Consider the following 27559-nt stretch of genomic DNA (forward strand, 5'->3'; position numbering starts at 1 on the left):
CCATCGTTCAATTTCTAAAGAATCAAATCTTCATCGAGATTAAATTAAATTCGCTTTAGCTTCTGGATAGCTGTGCATAGCAAATTTAAATTCATGTTACGGACTGATAGTTTCAATGCTAAGCCAACGATTTACCAAAGATTATCTTTATCTATGCTCTTCAAGATTGCATTAAACCAAGAAAACTCAGCATCGCCATAAGAACGCATGAAAAGCAAAATGTACAGGACTCGATTCGCTGATCAAGCCAGTGCGCGACCTTGAATGGAAGAGGCATCAAACCGTAGATGGAAGGAGCAGCAAGAAGAAGAGACTCGCCCACGATCACGAAACGCGAAAACGCGTGTTCTCTTCGCGTTGTCTCCCCCCTGGGATAATTAATTCAGCTTCTGGCATCGATCCTTGGCACACAGGCGTGTGTGCGCACGTTGGTGAATTTCAAGCCAACCGGAATGTAGATTTTTCGCAGTAACAAACGCGTGCAAGGGCAAGGCTTTTTTGCCTGGTATTCCCCCATCGTGAGAGCGGGCACAACCGCACGAGAGAAGTCCAGCGTGTTTCGTCGAACTGGCCGCGCTAAACAAAGGAGAACCGGACGAGACCACAGCCCCAGGGAAAGAGCCTCCTCTTCGAGTCGAGGACGAAGGTAAACGTACCTCCAGGTTCCGACGCGTCAGCGAAACACGGATAACGGATGCAGCACTGGTGCAACAGGTGGACCGGACACAAAGGCGGGCCACGAAGGCTGGTCTCCCTCTCTGCAGGAGGAAAATTGTAATTGCGTTTTATAAATAGAGACCTGGTGACTGGTGTGGTGTACCTGTGGTTGATCCGATAGACCGCGTGAATCGATATTGAAACGCGCGAGTGCATATGTAAGTGTGATTCTGATGAATGTTTGACACGAAGACGGGTGTTATTTTTTGTATTTGGAAATATTCTGATTTATTGAGATAAAAGGTTTGATGAGCCTGTTCGTTCAGTTGAGTGAGATGAAAAGTTTTGAACGGTGTTCGATTCGAGTAATGTATTATATTCTGAGACAGCACCGCTTAGTTTGATTCATGGATCTGTGGCTGCTTTAATGAAACTGGTAGATGGATGATAGAACGTGGATGACTATAGCCCTGACGACCGTTTAATGTAAAGATGGAACAATGCTTAGTGGAATTCTGATTTAGCGTGAGTAAGATGAAACTTACGAATGGTAGTTAATTTTGGACATTACACTTTGAGTTACGTTCAAGTATCTTGGTGTTTAGTATGAGCGTGATGAAACCTACATATGAATAGTGATTAATTTGAAAATAGAGTTTTATAAGTAAAGTTGATGGATTAGTTCAATATAATTCGTTGCACAATATTAATATCCCTCTTGTTGAAGAACATATTTTATTTCATCGAGTGAAAGTTTGATATCTCATGATTATCAATTATATAAAGTACAAGGATTTAAGAGTGACTAAATACATGCAGTCATTGACTTGAATCATGATAAGTGAACTAAAAGATGGAATTACTTAGAATTAATGGGCGATTAAGTTGATAAATTCATATCCGTGGCTAATTCAATCTCCGGTTAATCTGCATAAAGCCGGAACGTCCGTACATTGAAACCCTGGGGAACGGGCCTCATTGTAGTCCTTCTCCGGTTAATTAAATCTTCCAGCGTGACTAAGTACGCGGTCTACCTATACTGCCGCGTTTCAATTATCTGATTGATACGAAGTCCTTAGTATGCTCGCCTTCGGACATTATTTAATTGACTCGTCACTTAATACGTCCTCTCTCTCCCTCTTTCTTCGTGCAGTCTTCGTGTTCAGCCGGAAAGCGCACATCGAACGAGTGCCGGCATTGCCTTAAATCAATTATATGCGCCGCTTACACAGTCATAATTCATTGCACGGCCTTAATCTCAAAATACAAGATCAGGAAAAGTAATAAACGATCGGCGAGCTGTAATGGCCGACCTTGGTACCCAATCTGGATCATTCGCGTTCCACGCATTCTCGAAACTTCACCGGAGAAGTCGACGATCGTGAAGAATTCACGATCCTGTGGGCCGTGTTAAAGTCCCTACGTTGATCTTAAACGCTTCGTAAGTAGAATTCCTAGCTGTAAACAGTTCCATGGGATTGGAGACAAAAACTGGTTTCTCAGAATCTAGTCGCTGCTAGGATCAAAATTATTCAAATTTGATTGTAGGATGCAAATAATTATATTTCGAAGAAATTCTCAGTTGTGTCTTCAAAGTTTAGTCTAATTTTCTAGTTGGTAAAGATTATTTACAAGGTTTTCTAATCAAGAAATAGAAGCAAAAATGAGTCCATGGGAATCTATTGTTGACAGAGCTAAAATTGTTCGAATTTAACAATGAATTACAAAGTACTAAATTTCGTATGAATTCGCAGTCCTATTCGTGAAGTTTCAATCTTTTCAATTCAATCTTCGATTAAAAAGCTATTCCGACAAAGTCTTATACTAACGCAAAGGTGTTTCTTAAAGTTATCGCTAGGAAGAAGTTTTCTAAGTTTGTTTGGAATAATAAAGTAATGATCCTATTTTATGATCACCATTTCTTTTACCGATAGATTTCATGAACCAAATGTACCATATTATTATATTCAAAGACAGTCCCTTATATTTGGTAAGAAACGAATATGTTCGAGATCTGTCACTTTCAAATAAAAGATGCGATATATAAAATCACTATGTTCTGCACGGAATCGCCATAAATGTCCAAAACTCAAATGGTAATACAACTATCGAGAAGCATTCAATTGTCTCCGGTTGACAAAGAACTGGATCTTCTCAAGCAAGATCAAGAATCTTCTTTTATTACGATGTCGGCCTTCAGAAAGGAAACCTCCAGGATAAGCAGAAAACCAAAGCAATTCTGCTTTATTATACGCTTCATGTACTCCAATTAAAGCGATTCTATCGTTTTTACGATCCTTAAAATCCAAATCGTCAACATCTTTGTAGCACTCGACGCGCCAAAATTGTTCTCGTGGGCGGATCTTGCATTTGAACAGCGAAAAAGCTCGTTCGAGAAATCGTTCTGACTGTTAATTGAGTCGAACGACACGCGCGACTTGACTTTATTGCCCGCGACCAGCAACCATAATCGTTCGCCACTTGCCCCCAGGAGCGAGGACGCCACCTCGAAACGAGGTTAATCGCAGGAAAGTGGCCCGCAGAAGCGATGTTCCGTTCACCCACGATTCTACCCGCGTTCTTGCGATTCTTGTTCTCCCGCGATAATATCGTATCGTGATTCTTTCCCATTTTACGCTACTACGCTATGCATCATGACTGGACTGCGAATTTTCGTGCAAATTCGTATCTGTGAGAATATGATATAAAAAGCAAAACGTCGGTAGAAAATTATTTCACTTACCAAACATTATACAAAGTACTATAGTTTGCATATCTTAAGTATTTTTTCACGTTACGCGCGCTCTGTACAATCCTGCGCCTTCAAATTTTCTATAAATACATGAAAATCCGCAGTCTACGTGTGGCTATAAAATATTCACAAACATTCAGATTTTATGTGTAAACTGTGGATTTACTGTGGACACTAACTGCGGACTGTACGCATCTGAACGCATGTGTGTGGTTTAATACTTACGGCACGCAGTGTATTCTAATTAAATTAAAGCTAAATATATTCTCAAAATATTCATGCTTGAAAAAGACTGTTTTGAAGGATCGTGGAAACATGTAAGAGTCTGATCGTTGTTTTTTAGCCATTGAGTGGAGAACAGCGTCATGAAAACGATAAATTAGAGTGATACACGGACTTGGTTTATTTTTCGAAATCTGTAGTCGTTATTTTAGCGTGATGTGTTCTGTGGAGAGTGCAATAAGAGGCCTCGATTAACATGCTTAATGGCAGGCTTGTGTTCAGCTTGAAATCATATTCGCTCCGGGAAATCGTCGTTTTATGATACGCTCGTTGTTTGTTTATCGTGGTTTCCACTTAAACGCAGTTTCTTACTGCGACCATTTAATATTCGAGGGAGGATCGGGTTTAAAATGACCCGCCTTTTTCTTGGCGAACGGAAGGGACGCGTCATCATTATATATAAGAGGCTCCGATTCAGATTATCTGCTGACCTCGTTCGATCGAGAAACCGTAAAATCGATGTTCGTTTAATCCACGTATTTATCCGCCACTTCCTAGTCGACTTTGGTTAACAGTGAGTTTATACTCCTGTTACATTGACAATTTGGAGAACACGGAACGAATCGATTCGTAGTTATTGCCTTTTAGCCAATTTTAAACGTCATTCATAAATTTTGTGTCGTCAGAAAAGAATGGAAAATTGTTTTGAAGCCACCAATTATTTCAAACTAAATTTTTTAATCTCTTATAATTGATGATATATATTAATATTAATATAATAATGGAAGATCATTTTAAGGCCAAGAATTATTTTTAATTAAATTTTTAAAATATGTTAAAAATAATTTACATATATTAATATGAATAGATTTAAAAATGAATACATTTAAAAATAAAATTTTAATTCTTTCTTGGGAATGGCAATTATATACACAAAAATTAGCCGAGTAAAATTTGCATTGCTTTTGCTAGTTTTAAATTCTAAGAATCTTGACTTTTTACGCTTGTTTGGTTATTCCAAGAGCCGCATTCCATCCCTGACGTAATAAACGCCCGATTTATATAATTTTAAACGCGACCGTGGACACGGCTTCTTCCTACGTATCATTTGCATTCAACGACGCTCTTGGTCCGTTACGCTGCCAGAAGGAAATTCTCGTAAAACTTCATCAGTATCATCCATTCTGGTTTTATCTCATTTTTTCGCCGAAACAACTACAATTTCCCCCAATCCATAACAACAATTCAATTCGTGAATTATTTACAAAAATATTTGAGCAGGAAGTACACAGTTACTTCGTTGATTGACAAAGAATACGAAGGACTTCGTTAATGGCAATCGAGCTAGCACAACAGATTTTGCTTGAATTGGATACTTATTTCATATGCGATTCCTCATTGTAATCTGCATTTATGATTGCGACCTCGTCTGGTATTTGTTAGACAATGAATATGAGAAATGCAGATTTTTAATTCAACTGGTTTTCCACGTATCTATTATTATGAGAAAGAGGAATCTGTGTATCACGCTAATTTATCGTTTTCATTATCGTTATGCAAGTGTTTAATTGATAAGAGTTAGACGAAATGGTATATTGTTCTTTGATAAAGAATTGAGGATTGCTTCTTGGCGCGCGTCTTCACGCTGAAGAAACATACTTATCGCTTCTGCGTTAACCCAATTCCTTACTGCGTAATGCTGGCAACATTACCTTCGTCTGCGAGTGAAAAGGTTATTTGAGAAGCGTCTCGTGTTCGCTTTCTTGGCAAATCGAGTTAAGCGCCGGATTTTTCGACCGCCGTCGAGAATTTACTCAGAAAGTCGCTCTGGCCTTTTACGAGTAGCGACACGATGAGCAAAAATTAATTTTGGACGTTTAAAACATTCGACGTTCAGAAATCAAAGAATTTGACAATTGGAAGGTTAAGACATTTGAAAATTTTAAGGCGGAAAAATTGGAAAACTAGAAGTACCTATGAAAATTGGAAACTTGTAAATTCGAAATTAAGAAACTTGAAAATATGGAAAATAGAAAATTTGGAAAATTTGGAGATTAGAAATCTCCGTAACCGATCACTTTCAATTAATCTCCTCGTTCGAATCAATCGATCATCAAACATCTCCAAATCCAAGCAACGAGCCTTCTCGCATAACCACCTAGTTCCCATTTAATCCATTCGATCCAACGACAATTAACTCTCATTAAATCTCATTATTTCACAATTACACGCTACTCGCATGGTTCGACACAGTGGACTTCAGCTATTGCTATTCTCCCCGCATTGGAAGAACATTGTCGTAGAAGCTTTGTTGTGAATTCTAACACCTGTTATCGTCCCGTGTTACGTAGTCGATGCATGGAAAATCGTATCTTGTGGACAATTCGCGGTATAAGCGAGGTAGAAGTAAGATAGAGTCGCAAATGAAACAGAGAGAAAGAGTAGAGGATCAAACGAAGGACGAGCTGAGAGACGGGACGACGCTGTGGCATATTGTCGAAGGCTTCGTTGTTGCCCATCCTGGGATTACGTACCTTGGTCGTAGACCTTACTCGAGGCGAGCTCGTGCTCGCGGCTGATTGCATAACAGCCGAGACTCTACGGTGGCCGCTCATTGCCGCGACGATTCACAATAATGCGTCGAGAGGCTTCCCTTCGTGAGCATCCCACTTAACCACTGCGAAAGGTTACCGGGATCGCGGTGGATAACCGCGTTATCTGCTGCAACCTCTAACTCAACCTGCGATTATCGTTGCCCCGCTGACAAAACGATGCATTTGATTGTATACATAGGTGTATGCAGCTTGCGAAGTTTATGTTTCTTTTTATAATGGGAGATTGCTTAGAAGTATTTCTTTAACGGTTTGAGAAGCTCGAGGATAGATTTATATCACTGACTGGTCCAGAAAACTGTACAATAGAATTCTATTCATGGGAATAGGACATTATTTGGATCTACTTGTCCAAACTTCTGTGAACTTTTGTTATTTTATGTTGAGATTATAGACAGTGAAGAGAATCAGTGAATCTTTGACATACAATTCAGCTTTATGGATTGTTTCTTTCTTAAAGGAATCAATTGAAAATACCCAATAATTTTACGAAGAGATATATGCGACAAAAGCAATGAATAAATATAATATATGTAAGATCGTAAATCTCAGAATAATTCAGGTGATCGATTCTGAAGTCTGAAAATCGAGATTTACGATCTTACGAACGATTTTCAACGTCATGAGCTACCGATCTTTCTCCGTCAATCTTCAATATTTTAAATAATTATTCTGTGATCTTTTCTATCTCTGATGTTGCTCTCTGTCCGTCCGTTTGGAAAATGAGTGTCTCTCAAAATGGTTGTCCGTAAAACAAAAGAGGGTCGCTCTGTCCGTGAAACAAAGAAAGCCGTGCTATCTGTAAAACAAAAAGAGTCCCTATACCACGTGAACTTTAGGGAGTTTACATATATATCACTGAATAAATGATTTAGCATAGTAAAAGATGTCTACTATAAAGTGACCGATACACAAGCTTCGAAATCCCTTTAGTTCGCTCTATTTGAAGAATCGTAACTCTGTTCGAAAGTCTCGAATCTTCACTCTGCTTGATAAGCGATATTTTGGTGGCTGACGATAATCGAAAAGAAAGTTGAAAGTTATTTAAACATTCATCTGTCAGTGGTGGCGTCGATGCAAACCAGAAACAGAAGAAGTTTCTACGAACACATACATATATCCACAGAATCAGAAAACTTTCTCCAAAGTCCCTGAATCTTCTGCTCTACCGACCATTAAAATTATATGCAAAATCGTCTCTCGCTAAAGCGATGTGCCCGTGCAAAATGCCAAACTATTCAAATTGTCATAATCATCGGTGAGCACATTATGCATGTCTGCCCTTTACACGCCCTGCAACATCGATGAGAAGTGCCGAATACTTAAATAAATACCCTCGGTGGAATAGAACACTTCAAAAGAGGCGACGTGACTCCTTAACTCGTCAGTTTAATCAAACGACTGACGTGGGATCATAATGACCCCGGTTTGCTGCGTTTCTAGTTACGATTGCATGACACAATGCGTCTTACACGACATCGTAACGAGAACAAAGCGTCGAGGAAAGTCAGCGTTGTGGTTGGCACGCGAAACTGCGTGCCAAGTGTTTACTCGCGGTGCCCGAGGGCTTGAAACGAGAAGAAAGGTAAAAGCAAGGTAAAAGTGGCAGCAGAGGCGCGTTTTACCATCAACGACATCATCGACGCGACCTTTCGACGAGCCTCTCGAGAGCCAAGAGCTGAATGCACGTCGAACACATTCTGGGGGAACGTTTTCGATCTACGATGTTAGTTTATGCGATGTAAATCGCGATACAACTTACGCGATAGCAACCCGAGACGAAAATAGAATTTTTTTTTTTTTTTTTTGGAAAAATGGATTTAGTGGATTTTGAAATGTTTTTGAAATGAGCAAGTAGTGGTGTAATTTCGAAGTAATTTTGAAGAATTTTAAGGAATTTAAATTCTAGAACTATCAAACTGGTTAAAATAATTGTTTGGTTACCAAAATTATGGTTTCTTCAATTAGGAGAAATATGCAAGTTTTTTTGACAAGATTAATGTTTTATCGAGACAGATCTATAGATAAATATAATTATTCACGTTGGCCTAGAGAAAAAGCTTTTACGTCTGTTGACTCTGCAACTATTTAAAAACTGGGATATTAAAGCATTCAAATATACAAATGCCACGATCTAATTTATGGCACTTGGAAACATTAGACCAGCGATTTCGTAATTACGGTGAAACTAATACCCATTAGTATTACTGCATTTATCAGTTGTATTACGAACTCATAAATCACGGTAAGCAGCAATTCTGTAACCACGATTAATTATATCGCTACTATAATGGAAACTGGAGTTTTCTGTATGCTTTGGTCTTCGAGCGAACCATTGAAGCTCCGCTCGACACTCGAATTATTCCAGAAATCGAATCGACGAAGACAAACCGGTGGAAGATACGATCGACGACGCGCGTACGCTTCTCCCTCTCTTCTGGCGGGTGCCTTGCGAAATTCCAGTTTCAATCGTGGAGCAACAATTCGAGCGAGAGAGAAAGAGACGGAGAGGACTAAACCAGTCGCCATTAATTGGCCCGTTAGCGGTGGAACATTACACTTTGTGTTTCGAGGGAATGCTCTTATTATCTTCCTGATTTGCATTCGTCTGTTCGTGCGTGTTGGCGCGCGACCTAATACAACCGGCTCGTAAATATTTCGTAATCGTATGGATTTTTATGTAAGTCGTTTAACACATCCGACTGAGAATTTTACATCGGTAGTAATGACAAATTCACGTAATGAACGATGTAAATCCGAAGAATGTTCCCTTGCGAGGACAGATATCGTGCCGCCTGTTGTATCTTTGTGCAGGATCTGGCGACAAAACGACGTTATCGCGTGGAGATTCGCGAATGCTCGACGCTTCTCGTAGGCGGTCGGTGGACACTGGACAGGTGAAATGGGCAAACGAGAGGCTGATGTAGCAATGTTGGGTATCTCGAGGGACACAATTAGTTTTTGAATAATCTGGAAAAGGATAGGGTAGGATTGTTTATTGAGTTTCGAAATTAGGTTGTTATGATCAATTATCATTGATGGGAGGCTATTGGTAATAGATGATAGTTGTGACTTGTATCGAGAACATTGGATCACTCATTTACTGGCTTCCAATATAATAGAATCTTATAATTCCTAATGATTACGATTCCTAATATGATTGCGGAAGGTTGAAGAAGATTGAAGTACATAAGATAATATTGAAACTGTGTTTTCTAACACGGCAGAATCTCATTATTCCTGAGTTTACTATATTTGCATGTAAATTGTTTCATTCTTCGTTTTTGAACGTTTACATACTTTGCACATTCTCCAAATATTCACCAAACCCTTATAAACATTTTCAAACATTGCTCCTAAAATTCTGGTGAATACTTCAACATATGATCATTATGATATGTTATTATATTATATATTATATTTCTACATGAAAAATGCTCCGACATTCGTCCATAAAATAATCGTCATCTTCGAAGCAGACACGAAACTTGATCTTACGCTAAAAATCAAGGAAAAGTAAAGTGCAGATACCAACTATAGTCATATCGTAGAGCCCACCACCCACCTATGTCCAAGTATATACGACAATCGTGACCACCCACGTGCATTTGCGTCGAGTCGCACAGTTTTTCCGCACAGACAGCGAGACTGCTTTTTCTTTGACCAATTACGGCGTGACGCTCGACTAATCGTCCGATAAATCTCATGGAAACATTTACTTTAGCGCTGCTCGCCTCACCATTGTCGATTCACGCGGTTGTTTCGCAGTTTGCCCTCGAAATCGGTACCGACGATCGCGTTTCACGGCTGTATTACGTCGACTTCATTAAGACACAACTGCAACCTGTCGCTCTCCTTAATGTCAGTTCGCCTCCGCGCCGGAAACGCGAATGCCCACGCATCGCTAGACTTCCTACCTTTTGCTTTTTTCCCGCAAACCGTCCTGCAGAGCGAATAGCTCGCAGCGAATAAGGAACATCCTCTTTCGTTTTACTTGGTTTTATTTCCTCAGAAGAACACTAGCTATAAAAATCTATTGTTCGTTTTGTCTATTTGACATAATTTTTGGGGAAGGTTTTTGGAGATCTACTTCCGTCTGTGATACGTCTCCACCGATTAAATTTTGGATTCTCCGGGTTTCTTCTCTCATTGCAAATATTTTACGCTTTTAAGAATTTCATTATCCTTGAATCTATCTTCACAATTTCACTTCGCTTTAATCGATAATTGGCAGCGATGGCACTGTTCAATGACGGCAATTCAGGAAAATTATATCTTTCTTAATATTATTGCAATGGACAAATCTATATTCGTGTTAATGCAATGCACACGAATTTACATATTAGAAGTATAAATACCAAAGTACACAGTATCATCACCTGAATGAGATCTCAATGAAACTTGATCGCTCCTCTGCACCAAAGCTTAGACGCAAAGAATATTTGCTGTGAAGCGAAAGACCCAAAGAACTCAGAATTCAATCAGACAAGCGAAAAAGATATCGGTCATTTTAAAAGCGTAATGGAGTCATTTGGAGGTGTTTCTCGTTAAGAACAGGTAGCGGATCGATTGCTTCATTCGGTTCGGTTCTAATCGATCGTAGCCGTGTGGGGCTCGGTGTTCGGACGTAGTTGACCGACATTAAAAGTCGCCAAGTGCAACGCGTCTGGATAATCTGGTCATGGCATCTGGCCAAATAAACAAGCATGGAGCCGTGGGCGAACAACGCCAGCAGAATCGTGACTTTTTATTATGCCGTGGATTCGTGAGACGTGGCCAGCGCGACGACAGAAGCAACGAAGCTCGCCTTCTGATCGGAACGTATACCGAAATACAAAAAAAGAAAGAGACAAAGAGAAGCTGAAACGAGATGAGTGGACGAGAGAAAAATTCTTCGACGGACTCGGAGAAACCGAGCACGCTTTAAATATCTTGAACGAGTCGCGCAGCCAAACCGAATAAATCGCATCCGTTTCGAATGCGAGGTGTATGCGCCCGCACCGATACCTCTAATGATTAAGTGACTTTATTGCCTCATTAAGAAGTAACACAGGTATTTATACGGTGTATGGCATAAAACGATTGCTCAACGATGGAAATAAGCACAGAGAGACTCGCGGGAGGAGACTCTTTGGAGCACTGTTCACCCGGGAATGTGATAAAACGATGATCGCGACTGGCCGTAATCGCGTAAATACAAACGTCTTTTTTCTTTTTTTTAAATAAATATACGGCCGCCCGAGAGAACCAGCTCGCTTATGATTAATTATCGCCTCGTTTGTTGTTCGGCTTTCGTAAGAAGCTTCAGAGCGAATGGCGAGTGGCGCTTCTACCTTCTTCTTCTTCTTCTTCTTTTTTTCTCACCGCCTTCTTCGTACTTCTAAAAATACCTTCGCCACGCTTTGCCTGTCAACGTCCCAGAAAAGAATGTTTTTACGATGCTTCTTCTGGTCGATACACGCGAATTCTCAGGTAGTGAAGGTTTCGTAAAAAAAAATCAATTGTTACGAAATTTGGACAATCTTTTTGCGAACTTCGGTATATTATAGAAGAGAAACAGCAAAAATGTCAAATACATTATTACAAACCTTACGCAATTATTAATAATATGTTTTAATTTATCCTCCACTATTTTTAAAATTGAATCATCTTGTAACTGTGTGAAAACTTATTTCTATCGATTAACGATAGGAGCATATACTTCCTGGTGTTTCTCTTCAGATTAGAATTAGAGTTAATATTTCATACCAATCCTATCAAAAACACATACGTTCGTTATTTAATCAATGGATAATCTATCAAAATACAGTATACGATATTACATTATGCGCAACATGATGCATGAAAATCAATAGAACCTGTAAAACAAATTTCAACATGGATTAACCGTGGCTTTCGCGAAAAAGCAATCTCTCCTCGAAAAGACGAATTAGCCATGAATGGCGGACAAATTGAAACGTAGGCGTCAAAGATTTCACGGAACATGGCTAACGAAGTCGAATTGATTTTTTTAATGGCGTGTTCCAAGTGGAGTCTTAATGTGACTTCGATGTTTCCACGATACGCGCGGCCCGGCGTCCACAAAAGCGACGTGCAATTCAAGCGACTTTTCGTCTGGTCAGCCTACTTGCAGATCCTATAGTTGCATAATGCGATAACACGTAACGCTCACGTTTATAACGAGACATCGATATAACCGAAGTCGATTCTACCCACTGACTTGAAAACTTTCAGTTGCTGCGATTTGTCAAGTGGCCATGGATCGACGAGTTTAAGGGCCAGTTCTGTCTTAATCCCCTTGCACGATAATGACACAATCTTTTGACAGTATAAAGTTTACGTATTTTGGCGTAGGTGTCACGTTTCGAATAATCTTCAACCTTAAAACGGAAAACGACGATCAGTTCGTATTACGTGCTCTTAAATGATGAAGTTTTCTTTTTGAGATTAACACTTTGAGAGAGTGTTTGTTGTAAAATGGCGGACAACTTTAAGTGAGTGATTTTGAAAATAGTTTCTTTCTCAAGACATAGTAAAAAATATGTAAAAAATATTGATACGCACTCTTATTTTCCACTGAGGCGATATTTTTTTCAATCTGATTCTGCATTTCATTTTTATAATACCAAATTTTTTTAATCATATGAGGAGTATGTACTACTAAACTATACGAAATTTAGTATTGTTTGAACCTAATTATTTAATATGTAAATACAATAATGGATATAATGTAATGGCATGCCAATAATGTATGGACATTTTTGAGCAATAGTAGGTATAGCCGTTGATTCGCGGAAAAGAGTTTCACAAAATGTTTTAGCTACGTGATATATAAAAATTAACATTCATCAGAAATGAAGCAAATTTTCGTTTTCTTTGTTGAATCTAATATGACAAAAATCATAATAATTTCCTTATTAATCCCTTGCTGCTTCTGAAAACCTTTCCAAGGAATGCGCGCTCCACCGACCAGTGACACAATCCGTGTCATTGCTGCCGGAGGAATTTGAATATGTAGATCACGCACGCCACGGGGGCAGATTAAAAATCTTAGCCAGAGTACGCGCCTGTTGTCGCCTTTGAAACGCTGCAACCTATTTGCATCACGTGCGCATGATTCGCCTGCATCGTACCTGCACAGATCTCGATGGAGTCCGTTAGATAGAATCAAGTTTCCCTCGGTTAATTCGTTACGATTCATAAAAAAAATTATTGTACACAAAACGACGTCTTAATAGGCTTTCTTTCGCGGAAAGAAATCGTTCAAACCTATTAGGGAAATGACAATTACGAATAAACCTTTTTGGTCCAATGATAATAATCACAGGTGGTTCTCCACTTTTATTATCATTCTTATTGTGCTTGATGACAGCATCGAAGTCTCTTTGCAAGTGTTTTCTCTTCCATTGACGGCCAATCCTAGCGATAAACCAACGTCACGGTGATAAATCACGCTAACGAACCATTGCGTTATGGTATCGCGATATTATTTCTCTATTCATGGAAAGTGATTAGAATATACGTCGCTGGTGCGGGAAACAGAGTGCTCGTTGCGACAGTTGTTTAACTGGTCTGAAAATGGAAGGGTGCCACGCTGATGCCAAGGCTGAATTCCATTTCCATTGCATGCTTCTCTGGTTGGAACACTGTTGAATTAATACGTTTGATTTGTATCTAATGGCTGTCCGGCGTTAGGTAACCAAACGACTCGTATGTGATCCACGAAGGATGCACATGGGAGAACGTCGACTTGTTACTTCGCTCTGACGCGTTATTAATGTTCTATGGGATTTTCTAGAGCGTCTCTCGAGACATAAAGGTAAATTATATTTGCATTCTTAAATTTCGACTTTTCCCCCCTTTGTGGTCTTTCGTTGGCGTTGACAAGAAAATTAGATAGTCGAGATAATAGGGTTTTGGAAAAATTCGAGACGCAATTCTTTACGACCGATATCCCGCGGCGAATTGGAATGGTAGAACGAAGCTGTAGCTGTTACCAGAGTCAACGAAGCGTGCACGCGACTTTTCCACAGTCACTTTCATAATACAAGCCACTTCCGAAAGTGAATTGACTTATTCGAAGTCGAGAGAAGGTTACGCATAATATGCGGCCTTACGTGTACAATCGGTCTCGCACGCGCAACGGTTCTGAATGCCTTCGACTTCTTCGTGCTCCACGCAATCTAAACGACATTTCCCTTTTATGATAATACGAAAACATAGGCAAATGCACGTAGAAAAATTGTTTAATTAATATTCCTTTGTATTCGCCAAGAAAGCTGCTTTATCTACTTGAATTTGTTCCGCTCGAACATTTATTAGATTTAGCTAACGGTCTCTGTCTGCTACGGTCCTTGGCTATTTAGGTTCCAATCTTATTCTCGTTTCAACGAGCAAAAAGACTTTCAATGTTTGCAGGCAAACTTTCATATAAAATTAGAACGTAGAATACACGTTCGTAATTTCTGTAATTGGTAAAGTTTTCATTTGTTGCAACTTTTATTATTCCATTGTGACTTATTAGATAAATAAAATGTTAGACAATTTTTACCAATGATGAAGTATGAATATTGTACCACAAACATAGGAATCTATGAAAAATTTTATAAACAATATGAAGAATATCCTGCTGTATAATTGTCAGGATATTAACGACGATTTCTTCATATCCTTCTTAGACTTAAAAAATCTATGAACCATAGAAAAGTACGATTAAGAAATGATCAAAAAATCGTAACAGCGTCAAAGAACGAAAAGCAAAATCCTTCGCGAGGAAGCATCGTGCCTAACATTCGTTTAACAATTCTTAAGATAAATTTAAAATGTGGTCACGACTGCTTCGATACCCTTTCGAATACGAAGCTGTCGTAGCCACAGGCCGCCCCATTGTTGACTCGTTCCGCTGCCCCATGCATCGAAGCATGACGATCCCGATTGCAACGTTTCCCTTACTAACATTATAGTCACTTCGATTATCCGCTCGAAACGACACCGAACCAACAGGCATCGTGAAATCGCCATAACCTTGTTATACCAGCTGCCTACGTTTATACAAGAGACTACTGATAACTCGTATGACTAGCATCGTCTGTATCCCCTTGTCAGACGCGCGGTTAGTGGAACAGCACGTTAATGGTCTGACTTTCACGCTCGACGGTTCGCAAGGATAACCATAGAGCCACGGCGCACAGACTCGCGAAATTAACGAAAAAATTCCATGTTCTTGCTCACGACGATTGAGATCTCAGACTATTTTGCAACGCTGATAATTTATGAGCCTTCTCCGGTTGAAATTCAATTCCTTTGTCATTATCATCGGTTACTTGGTTTTCTTCCTAGAAGGTGGATAGGCGAGGTAAGATTTGTCAAGGCGGCTTTATAAATAAAAATAAAAAAAGTTTTTAATTAAACTGAATCGTTCCAGCGAGAAGTGGTCAACGCGCGTTCGCTTTTGCAACCGACGAGTAATTTGCGCGCGTGGATCTCTATACGAGGGAATTTCACTTTCGTTTTACCCTGCTTTTTGTCGTGCTCGTTGTCTTATTGGAGTTACGTTGTCACGGTTACTTAACTATTCTAAACCGGAACGTGATTTACTAATTTTTTTCTACCTTGGTTCTTTAATCTTGACGTGTTTTAGTTTCGCGTGGTTCTCTTTTCTTTTTTTGGTGTAGCTATTTACTTGTTTTCTTTTTCTTTTTTTTCTTTTCGAATGACCCAGTTTGTCTGAGGAAAACCGATGCCACGTAACGAATCAGCGGCAATGTCAATCAACGCGGCGATGTTACGTGACTGGCATTGTTTCCGAGTAAGTAAGTGTCACGGACGCGTGAGGCGCTACATCGCTTCGACGAGTGATTGACCTAGCTGTATCGTCGTTTCGAGCTTCGATCGGTCGGTGAATGTTCAACGAAAGGAAAAGTTGTTTCTCTTCGGCGTTTGCATGCTTCCAATATATGTATAAAATGGCTAAATTTAGAAGAATACCAGTTCCGTCTAATTATAAATTCTAATAGTCTGCTCTAAACGCAAATATTCTATCTTCTCTGCGCCCAAAGCAAGCTAATTATGTTCGTTTGATTTATTTATAATTGCTTCCAATTTTCAACATTTTTACAATGATACAGTCTTTGGTTAGGTGAAATGTTTGAAACTTTCTTGCGTAAGAAAGAAAAATTCAAGGGTAAAGATTTTCTTGTATCATCGATATGACCCAGTTCGCTTACAAAGGGCCAAAGAGTCATCAAAATCTTCACACGACAAGGCCACCAAAAAAGAGAGATAATTACTCACCGACATTTGGCTGAAATTCCAGCAAACGACGTCTCGAATCACACAGTATCTCGCGAAAGACCCTCGACCTCAGTCGCGTGACAGCGATCGCCAAAGGAGGAGGGTCGCACCTACACAGCTTCACACTCTTCTCCCTCGAAACGCAAAATTCGGCTGCTTCTCAAAAAATCACGTGAATCGAACCAAATATCGTCGCAATCTCTCGAAACCAAAACCAAATAAACTATACCGACAAGAATACTATATCGCGAGTGATTCTTCTGGACTGATCCGATCCAGGCCGCTTAATCACGGGAGACGTATGCGGGATTCGCCCGTAATTCGAAGACTGGTCATCACGGTGACGACGCTGGGGTATTCAAAGATCGAAACGGCGTCGCGATCCAACGGAGGCGCGTCCCGATGGTGACCAGGAGGGGTACGAGAGGAGTGAAGCGGGGTCACGAAGAGGGGATCGGGTCCGAACTGGGCCCCCCTGCGATCCTTTGCCAGAGCGGGGGACCCGTGGCCGAACCCTCGAGTGAGAAATGTTGGTAGGGGATTCGGTGAGGACCCAACAGCCGCCAAGCACCACAGCATGGACGAAGACAGACGAGGAGAAGAGAGGAAGAGACGGACGACCGAGTGAATCCAAGCCGGTGGGTAAGAAGCGCGCATTCTTGTGTGTCAGCGCGCGATAGTTATGGACCCCTGGCAACCTTGTCCCAGTAGCCTGTGTGTGTGCGTGTGTGTGCGTGTGAGTGTGCTTGGCCATCCGAAAGCTGTGTAGCGAGAGAACGAAGAGAACAGGAATATACGAGCCCTGATAAGGAGCCACACGGGGAGAAGCTTTCCACCAGGGGGAGAACATCCTTCCTCGTGAACGTAGCTTGTTTTCGCCGACCAGAAAACGCCTCGCTGCTATCTGGGTCATGGATTCCGGCCGTTCGAGAGAAGATGCGTTGCCGTTGCCTACCTGGCAGCCCCTCTCTTTGGATCACGGGAGTGGGAGGCGAAGTTCGAATACCTGGGTCTTTGGACGACCATTGTCCTGGTTGGTGAATATTGTGAATTGCTAGATGTTGTCAAATTTTTTGGAAACTTTAAGTGGCTATATCTAAGGATTGTTGACGAAGGGTGTCGTAGGTTCGAGAAAGTATCGAACTTAATCCGTTGTGGTCTGAGCAACATTTGGTATTTCGTTTCAATTGGTTCATGCTCGATAAGCTGTTTTTAAAGGCCTCGGGATGTAATTTCATATTTTCGTAACCAATGACATATTTGTATGTACTGATACCTATATTTTTATGAACATGCATAATAGGATTGTTTTATGACCTCAAATTGGAACGAATCGTAGGTTATCAGAAAGAGGCTAATTCTTGGATGAAAGTGGATTAGCAAGGGATTTACTGTTGTATAATTACAAAAGGAATTAGACAAATATTGCCTATTATTGATCAATTAAGGACAAGATCAACGATGCGGGTTCTTCCGGAAGATCAAATCGCTGACGATCAAATCAAATAGCATTAGTGCTCTGTAGAACAGGCAAACAATAAAGCACCATTTGGGTCAGGGTCGAACAAAACGATTGTTTTGTCGGCCTAAACCAGTCGAGGATGTCTCTGCCCTTTTATCTTTGGCACGCGAGTCGCGTTTAATTTAATTTTGTTTTCTGCGTTTTGTTTGTCAAAGGAATTGTACGGCTTGATTTATGACTTAGTCGAGAAAGCGCAAGGATTCTCGATTATCTCCTGATAAATCTTCTCCCCTTTCTGAAACTATTGCATCGTAGCTCTCAGAGAATATTGTTTCCAGATTGCTGGATCGCGAGAACGAACAAAAGACATTGTTGTCCGAGTGACATCGGAGCAATCTTCATTTGAAATGCAAATCGAACGTCTTGCGTATCATATCTCTAATATGAAAACTCTGAGTAATTCGCAGAACAACAGGAAAGAAACATCGTCTAAATTTTTTCATCTTTTCTAAACAGATTTTTTCCAGATAATTAATGTAATAATATAATCATGTAGACGTATGATACATCCAAATTTGAAAAAAATGGGGGTTGCATTTCTTTTGAAGAAAAATATCTTTACTTTAAACAATAGTATTTTGGTAAATTTATTATTTCACTTAGTCTTCTGATCTATTTTATCAAAACAGATAAAGTCTAAAATACAACAAATGCATATGTATCAATAGTAGTGAATGTGTGAAGCATAATTTTCTATATGAGACGTCTATGACTTTCACTTACAACGAGATCATATATTCTCATAGAATTTTATTGATGACAGAAAAATTACAATAGTTGAGAATTTTTTCTAAAAATTTCAAGAAGGATTTAGAGATTTAGAAGAATTCTTATTATCATAATAATTGTTTACTCTTCCCGGGAATGGTAACAAGGAATTACTTTCCTGGAAAATAATTCCCTTCGAGTGTATACCACGGAATGTGGGTCATGGACAATGGCTTACTTCTTCACGTTCTAGGCGGAACACGTCGTAACAACCCTTTTGATAACGATCCCCATAAAACGCAGGTTTCTTGCCAATTACTTTTTCACGTGATTCAACTTGAACATCTGTTTTTTGTTACGGAGTCCGGCACGCAACCCTTCGGGTTATGGTTATGGCTCTGCTTGATTGGGCACCAAGCTTTCTATCCCGTGAAATTGCCATTATAAGTACAGGATTTCTTTACGAGTACCACGCTTTTGCTTTTTATGGAGATACAAACACGATTTCGTTTGAAACTCAATCTTCTGATTATAACAAGTATGTGGATTTAAAAAGGTTTTTCTTCTTCCGTTATACTTCTGGAGCGTCAAGATACAAGGAAAAAATTCAATTTGTATAAAAAGCAAAGCTATCATTATTAATGTGAATAATTTTTTTGAGATCTATTTACTTTCACCACCTGCAGGAAGAGCTTCTTTATAGCCAGTGTTCACTCGATACTAATTTATTTCACGTTTCATTTACAAGCATATTTGAAAGGTTTATTTATTAGTCAATAAATAAACGAATTAATGAATTTATATAATAGCACAATAACCTACTGTACTGTATTATACGCCTACTTTTCGTGTATTATATTTTTTTCAACTAACACGAGAAGCACCTATTAATTTACAGCAGCAATAGCTGATACATTTTGTGTGCTATGTTCCACGAACATCAATCACGATCAAGTGAGAGGCCGACAAAGTTCAAACGGCAATGTACACCATGTCTAATGATGAATCGAACGCTCGAAACGGATTATTTATGACGTGAACCTATCCCAGACCTAACTCAACTGTGCTAGAAGCCTTACACAAATCTAACTGAAACATGACCTTATTTTCCTCTGTAGCTAAATAAGATTTTGAGACTATACACGTTTATACCATAAACAGTTTTAAGCTTTCCTTTTAAGTTCTCCCAATTGGAAGAAATGTAGAGCCGTTTAAATCAGGCGAATAAAAGAGCCAATTAATGTTCCTACTTTTTGACGTACGAATTTAACAATTCGAATGATCGATCTCAATAATAAATTCTTATTACCATAATTGTTCAGGCGTCGAACGTTCCATGATAAAATTGGATGCTCCACGCTATACGACTGTTACCATAAAATTGCCATAACACAAATAGAAAAAAGTTACGATAAAACATAAGAATGACGCTTCTTTTTCTGACACGTTATATATTAAGAGCGATTTAAGACTCACTCATGCAGATCTCGAGCAAAGTCATTTCGATAGAGTATTTAACAGACATCGAAATCAGCATCGAAAGGATCTCGATCTTGGGTCAGCCAGTGTCCTCGGTGTTTTCTCGGTTCGCCGACCAAGAAAAGGCTCTCCGGATCCAACGTTTCCTCGCGCAATAACTGCCGATTGACTTGTGCTCCAGAAACGGCCGGCGCGCGTCAGTTCACGTCGTACGTGGTCGGCTCGATCGACACGGGACACCGTAATTGAGTTTTCGCAGCCCGTAATTACCCGTGCAATTGATACTAATTTGTACATGCGAGATTTATGCTCGCCCTCTGCGGATTGCGCCTTTTGTGCAACCCGCTGCATTCTTCAGGATACGCACGAAAGTTTGCTGCTGTTCGTTAGAAGAGGTACTTGTTTGGAAAGAAGGTTATAATTTGATGTATTTCATTATCGAATTGATTTGATGACAAAATTCAAGGAAATTCTCCATTGCAATAGAGCGATTTGTTGAATGAAACAAATATACAGTGAATGATTTCATCAATTAGCAGTACATGTCTTTCGAAATCAATCTAACCCAAGCTATAAATTCCTTGATTGTAATGCGGTTTCCTAAGTCAAACGAACGACGAATGAAAACTTAATTACTTCAAACTTAATTCAAACCAAAGGATTTCTTTCTAAGTATACGAATCCTTTGAATGAACGTTCTTCAAAATCTAGTCGAGTGATCAGAACAATGATTCGCCATATCACTTCAATCTTCAAAATAACGTTCACGATATTATATACGTATACCACAAACTCTGTCAATCTTCGTTCAACCACGTTTAACATGGTCAAACATCTGCAAAATTTCTCAACATCCAGACAACTCTGGAAACCATCCTGACACCGACGAGTCCCATCCACGTAGCAAAAAACACTCATGGTTCGTGCGTTACTCTGACCATGGACCACACGAACGAAACAACCGACTGTCACCCAGAAATCTCATAAAGTTGGTGTGCGATTAACCAGCGCGAGAGAAGAATCAACAGGGATCAACGGCGGGGCCAAGGGTGTCGTTTCTTTTTCTCTCTTCTCGTTCGCCGCTAATTGTTTCGCACGAAATCGCCTGGAAACGAAGAAACTCCCCCACCTTCTCATCCCTCCTCCCCTCTCACCCTGTGGAGCCCCGCGGATGTGTTTCGCAAGATTTCGCAATATCAATTGCGCGCTGCCTGTCAAGCGGTGCCAGCTCGCGCGCTTTGCCCGCTCTCGACCGAGAATTATCGCCCGCGAGAGGCATTTTACGTTATTTAAGACTATGTAATTTAATAAAGTGACGGCCTCGCGATGCTTCGTTCCACGATTCTCAGGGACGAGCCGCGAAATCGATTCGGTCTTCGCGTATCGGCCGCGTTCCACGCAGGGTTCAGGAAATTACGGTCCCGTGGCGGCCTTTTAACGGGCCTTTTCAGCGTGAAATTATTCCCTCCGACATAGGAACGCCGGTGATCGACTCGATGGATCGGACTCTCGATACGATCTCTCGTGCATCGACGGTGTTTGTGTTCGCCTTTCGAAAGGGTTTCTAAGACGTTTTGGTCATGAGCGTGGAACTGATCGTACCATAGGCTGTTTTAATTGGGAGATAAGTGAAACAGCACGGAGAAATAATACCGGGGTTTGATACGGTGTGATTTGCTGATTTATGAGGGGTGTGTTGCTTGATGTTTTATGGAGGAAAGTTTAGATTGCAATCGTTTGGTGCAGTGGAACGAGTAATGATTGAATGTGCGAATTTTTCTGCTCCACTGTCTTCTAGATCAGTTCATCTAAAATTCAACTGGCCAAATGAACGTGATTCGCTGTATAACGTACGCTGGATGCATTGACAGATATTTTAATAGATCGTGACTGCGTGGAATGCTAGAATTTAGACAGATGGTCAGTTATTTGATAGTTGGGTAGTAATCGACTTAGAAAACGTTTTCTTGATCGGTTTATCTAATGTCCAATCGATAGAAAGCTACTATAATTTGCTAACTTATAGATACCCATTTTTTATAGTGGGTTGTTTTCTCCATCGCTTAATAAAAAATTCATCCGGTGCAAATAATCTTTAATCGGATCTAATTTTGAAATCAGATATAAGACATCGATTTAAACTCCTAAAATGGAACTGGTCCTAAAACCCGCCTTCACTTTATCGTGATATTCTTGTCTCGCCCAGTAGATGTTCTGTTCTGTCTATGGACCGTATTTTGCATTTATCCGAACTGGTATCTGCCGGTGGCGCTTCCACTAGCCTCGTTTGCATGTTACACCGAACATCACGGCTTCGTTCCCCTTGTAGAACATCAATCATTCGGTCGATGGGTCACTGGACACAGTTCTAAATTAACCGGTTTTGCAATGTTGGCGCCACTCGCCGTCGCGAATCTGTGGCCCAATTTTGGCCTGAAGAATCAAGGATTCTTTAAGAAAATTATAATCAATTATACGGCATATGACATAAACAAAACGTGTATAAAAATATACTATGTAGTATGTACTACAAACTGTATCACAAAAATCCTATCCCAACAGAAAATCTATATTTATCGCTTCTACTGGCAAATCACATCGATTCTATCCATCACACAGAGACTCATCCAAAGGACAGATTTACAATGACGTCTAATCGCTTCCAGAAAATCTCTCTCCTACCACTTGACCCACTGCTCTCCAATTAGAAGTTTCATCGCGACACCATTAGAATAAACAAATTCTAATTCATCGTGTAAAAATTCCACGCGCAGATAATCGACACCTCCGATGTTCGAACTGTCTCGCCTCGTTCCTTTTGCTTACGTCAGCCAAACGATTCACTAGCGATCGATCGATGAGGACAATCTGCAATCTAGATGCAGATCTCTTCTCCGTGCATCCGGCAGGACACGTCGATTGGTATTTAGGCCTCGCGTTACATAACCTTTTCTTGTCATCGTGCGGCCGCCAAAGCAACGGATAAAAAAACTATTCCGGGAGGCGAGCGGGGGCGGTAGCGTATCATCGTTGTGACATTGGGACATTGGTTTTCCGTATGCGAGTCTCGTTCAACCAGACCCGAGCAACCTCTCTATCCTTCTTCCTCTGTGTGTTTACGAGTGTTTCGCTCTCTTGTTCTTTCTCTTTCTCCGTCCATCATGGATAGACGCTTCTACGCGGCTGAAATACGGAGTTCCGCGCGTCAAAAACGACTGGTTCTGCCTAATACGTGGCCGGGAACGAGGAACGTGCTACGAGCATCCGCCAATTGCGAAATGCAGGAATTTAAAACAGCATTCCCGGTAAGGTCAGCCGACAAACCGGGGTCATCGGTGTAATTGCCACGCAATTACTGAACACGAAAATTTTTGGATAAGTTTGTGGATTTTAGAATTTGAAAAGTTTTTGCCATAGAGATTTGTTCTTTGAAGTTTGAAGATGCATTTGAATGATCTTTGGGGACTTCTTTTGTTTTTAGACAAGCTAGGAATTGTAGGAATTATGCGAATGATAAGATACGAAGCACAGAGTAACGTTGATGTTGATAGGAGTGTAAATGGACAAAGTGGAAATATTGATGTTCCAATTTCTTGACATACTTTACATACAACTTGACATACGTTACTATAACAAAATATTATTCGAGTATTCATTTGTTAAAAATATTAAACAAACACCTCAACATGTATTTCATTTCTGTTTCCTCACTTAGGAACTAAAAATTCAAGGAACAAATTAATTTTGTCCACGTAGCTCGTTTAATTTGTTCAGTAGGATGTGTTCATCCGAAATTCAGACCTTCGAATCGAAAACCTTAAAAATTAATCAGACGACCAGAAAATCCTTTGAATGAAAAATTTATATATTTGGAGCCTCGTCGATCAAACCTCTAGACCCACTTAGAAAGTCCATACTGCGAAAACTGACTAAAAGGACGTCAAAAATCACTTGAGCGATGATCAATTAAAGATAGAGTGTACAACGAAAGTTCAGTGAGCCTTTTAGTCGTGCGATTATTATGCAAATTTGCTGTCTCGTTTATCGAGGTAATTATGCATTGATCGTGGCCTCACTCCTCGAGCCAAAGTTGATCCATTTATAATTTCGTGTTATAACTTGCGAAACATCACGATTCGTAAGGTTAATAATGACGTGATGGGGTCATCACCTTCGACCAAGTTTCTTTCGTCTATGATTTCGTTTCTGCGGAATGGTGAACGCCTTGAAAAAAGGAAAATGGCCAGAATTTCTGGCATTGCGCCACAAGGAAGTGTTCAAAACGGCGGAATCCCTTCGATGAAGAAGAAATTCGTACGTGGCCACCTAGTGGATTGTGAAACGAAGAAATAGGAAGGACGCCACGACACGACAAGGTTATCCTGGCAATTATCGCGCAATTAGACCATGCACTCGATTGCTACTTTCGACACGGATGTTTGCAACATCGTCGACGCGTTATACCGTGGAAAAACGAGATTATTATTGTAAAATTTAATTCCATAGCGGCTCATAGATAACTGGTGATTGTTCAGAAGTTGACAGGTGAAAGATAAACGCGGTCGTTTCAAAGAAATACGAAATCCTTGGATTTCTATGTACCTTTAGATACGTAAAAACGAAAATGGCCAGTGATTGTAATTAAGTCCTGGACTCTTCGATGGAATGTTTGGTTCTATATTTAACTCGTTTGCTGGGTTGCTCTTTAAGTAGAAACTTCTCTGCAGTCATGAAATCAATTTGAGTCAATTGATCTTCAATTTAGTTCATGTCAATTTTAGTCTTTACACATGTAAATGTGATGTAATTTATTATTAACAGAAGTAGGACAACGTATAAAGTAATAGGAGATTTCTAAATAAGGAATTATGTACAAAAAATTGACAAAATGTGTAACAAATTAAGTTGTCTTTCTCAATCAGTGGTTTAATCGTCATTCTTCTGTACATGTTCGTGAAACTTGTTCTTTTTCTAACTTCTTAATATTCTCCGCGAATATCTTTTCTTGTAAGAGTTAATTTATATAATTTTTTTATTACTATGTTTAAAACTATGTAATGTTAAGAAACGGCCTCGGTAGAAACCACGACAAGAATAATTGCGACATAATATACTTCGTAATAAAAATTATCTAATCATCAGCGCGCCGATGCTTGCACAAGAATTACAGAAATGGCAATTTTATTCATATTTCATATTTCCACCTTGCGTTTAAGAGTCGTCGGATTAGCCTAATGTAGACGACCATGGGAACTTCTATCCTTTATCCAGGAGAAGTTCAATATTCTTAATGAACAGTCGATTAACCAAGTTTAATCACCTACGTATCCTTTGCATACAGATAGTAAGTAACTTTTACTTCAAATGATTGTCTAACTCCAAACGAACACCAAACAACACAATTAGTTTACGTCAAATTAATCGACTCGTCGAATCATTTTCTTTCGTATTATTCGTTATGTCAGTTAAACGTTGTCATGTACGAAACGATTAATTGTAGAATCTTAAGCAAATCTTAACATCTTTGTCATTATTATAATTGAATGTTATCGCGAACGAAATAATTAATTGCAAATTTCAAGCGAGTCTTAATATCCTTTCAATTATAGTAACATAACCGCATCCTGTATTTTATTCAATTTGAAATTCATACAAATAAAGTCAAATTCTGATATTTTTGATAAACAACAGACTTGCTCACCAAAAGATTCTTGCGCACAGTTAAAGCAATGTTATTAATAAAACTTCTCAATTCACCAATTACAGCTGTTTTACAGTAACAGCAACAAGTTCGAATTTATAGTTACTCTTTGCCCTCTTACGATAATGGTAACGAAGAAAGTATGAAATTTTAGAAGTTTTACAAATGACAAGTCATCGTGGTTTAGAATTGGGCAAAAAATTTCTACAATCAATAACCTGTAGCCTGTCAATTTCTAATATTCATTAATAAATAATAATAAATCATTCGTGCAAAAGATTCCTGATATCACAGAAGCATGTAACGTAAGCCTCTCTTCCGTCTTCCTCCTTATTTTATTACTTTCTAAAAAAATTTAAATACCACATCCATAAAACGTCACGTCATAAACCACCTGTAGAAACTCGTATTAGTAGCTTCTTCAGAGAGCAAAACCGTTAATCGTTAACGTCATGGAAAACCTATTGCAAGCAAATGGCATCAAACGCTGATTGTCAGAGTAAAGAGGAATATGACGTTTTGCCTCCACATTGTGCCTTTATGAGAATAAGCTAAAAGCAGGAGGTGGTGGCGTGCAGCGGAAGATCAGCTGTCCAGGATTCACCGTTGTCACTTGGCGCTCATAGCCTTGTAACATATACGCAAATAACCCAATAAATCTCGGTATAGGCTCATCCTTCGGAATCCTTGACACCGACGACGGTAGTGTCACCGTGCACACGCGCGCGCGTATCCTCGTCGAAGCCTAGGCATCAAACCGAAGGAGGGAACACGCGATAAAACGAGCGGAGCCGGATCAAAGTCGCGTGATTTCCCAATAGCGATCTGCGACCACGAACACGAGTAGTGCGTCACTTTTCCCCACGGGGAGAGACTCTCGCGAATCCTCCAGAGAGACGTTAATGATCCTCGGATGTTAGTGATCCAAGCCACCGGCCTCAGTCGTCGTTATTCTTCGGTTTCTTTGTACTGTTTACGATTTGCTAAAGTTTTATGATACTGAGAAATTTTACATACAATTGGCGGACCGAAGAAAGTTTGAAATTAATATTTGCATATTTGGTATGAGTAACAGGAGGATGTTAAAAGCTGACCATTTATCGACCTTCTTGCAAACGAAAAATTCTTGCAGGATATTAAAGAGCATCTCTCAAGGAACAAAAATTGGCATTTTTGCCTGAGATGTGACGGGAAAGTTGAAAGAACTGAGCGCAAAGATGAAGAGGTGGCAGCGGTCGAACTTACCCACGCGTTACAATTAATCTTCATCTTCTTCGGATATTGATCCATTTATGAAAGAATTCTATAGGAATTCTACTATTTCTGTCAAACATGAGTAAAATTAATCGAACTCTGGAATAAAGCAAAGCATCGCAAGATCGTTGTTGGCTATTGTTCTCGCATAGCAATAAGTTGGCGATAGCTCCGACTTGCTCGATTTCAAATTTCAGTTGATTTATCTACATAATTTCTGAAGAATCATTACGCCGATATAGATGAATAATTATTCTGTAGCTTGATGAGAATGTGCAGAAAATGAAGCTCAAGTGTAACGCACGAGTAAGTTTGATCGCTGCCACTTTCTCATCTTTCCACTCATTTTTTTCAACTTC

General features: G+C 39.7%; 2 protein-coding genes across 2 annotated transcripts in view; one reads left to right on the forward strand and one right to left on the reverse strand.

Annotated features, from left to right (window-relative positions):
- LOC139986645 (uncharacterized) overlaps nucleotides 1-16809 on the reverse strand; it is a 69872-nt gene extending 53063 nt beyond the window's left edge. The window contains exon 1 of the mRNA XM_072002128.1: nucleotides 16537-16809. Coding sequence (XP_071858229.1) covers nucleotides 16537-16542 — 6 coding nt within the window. The 5' untranslated portion in view covers nucleotides 16543-16809. The remainder of the gene's footprint in view (nucleotides 1-16536) is intronic.
- Nucleotides 1-27559, forward strand: part of Nudc (nuclear distribution C, dynein complex regulator) — a 103108-nt gene that overhangs the window by 54544 nt on the left and 21005 nt on the right. The window lies entirely within an intron of this gene.

Source organism: Bombus fervidus, chromosome 4, assembly GCF_041682495.2.
Source record: "Bombus fervidus isolate BK054 chromosome 4, iyBomFerv1, whole genome shotgun sequence".
In the NCBI taxonomy this organism is placed as follows: domain Eukaryota; kingdom Metazoa; phylum Arthropoda; class Insecta; order Hymenoptera; family Apidae; genus Bombus; species Bombus fervidus.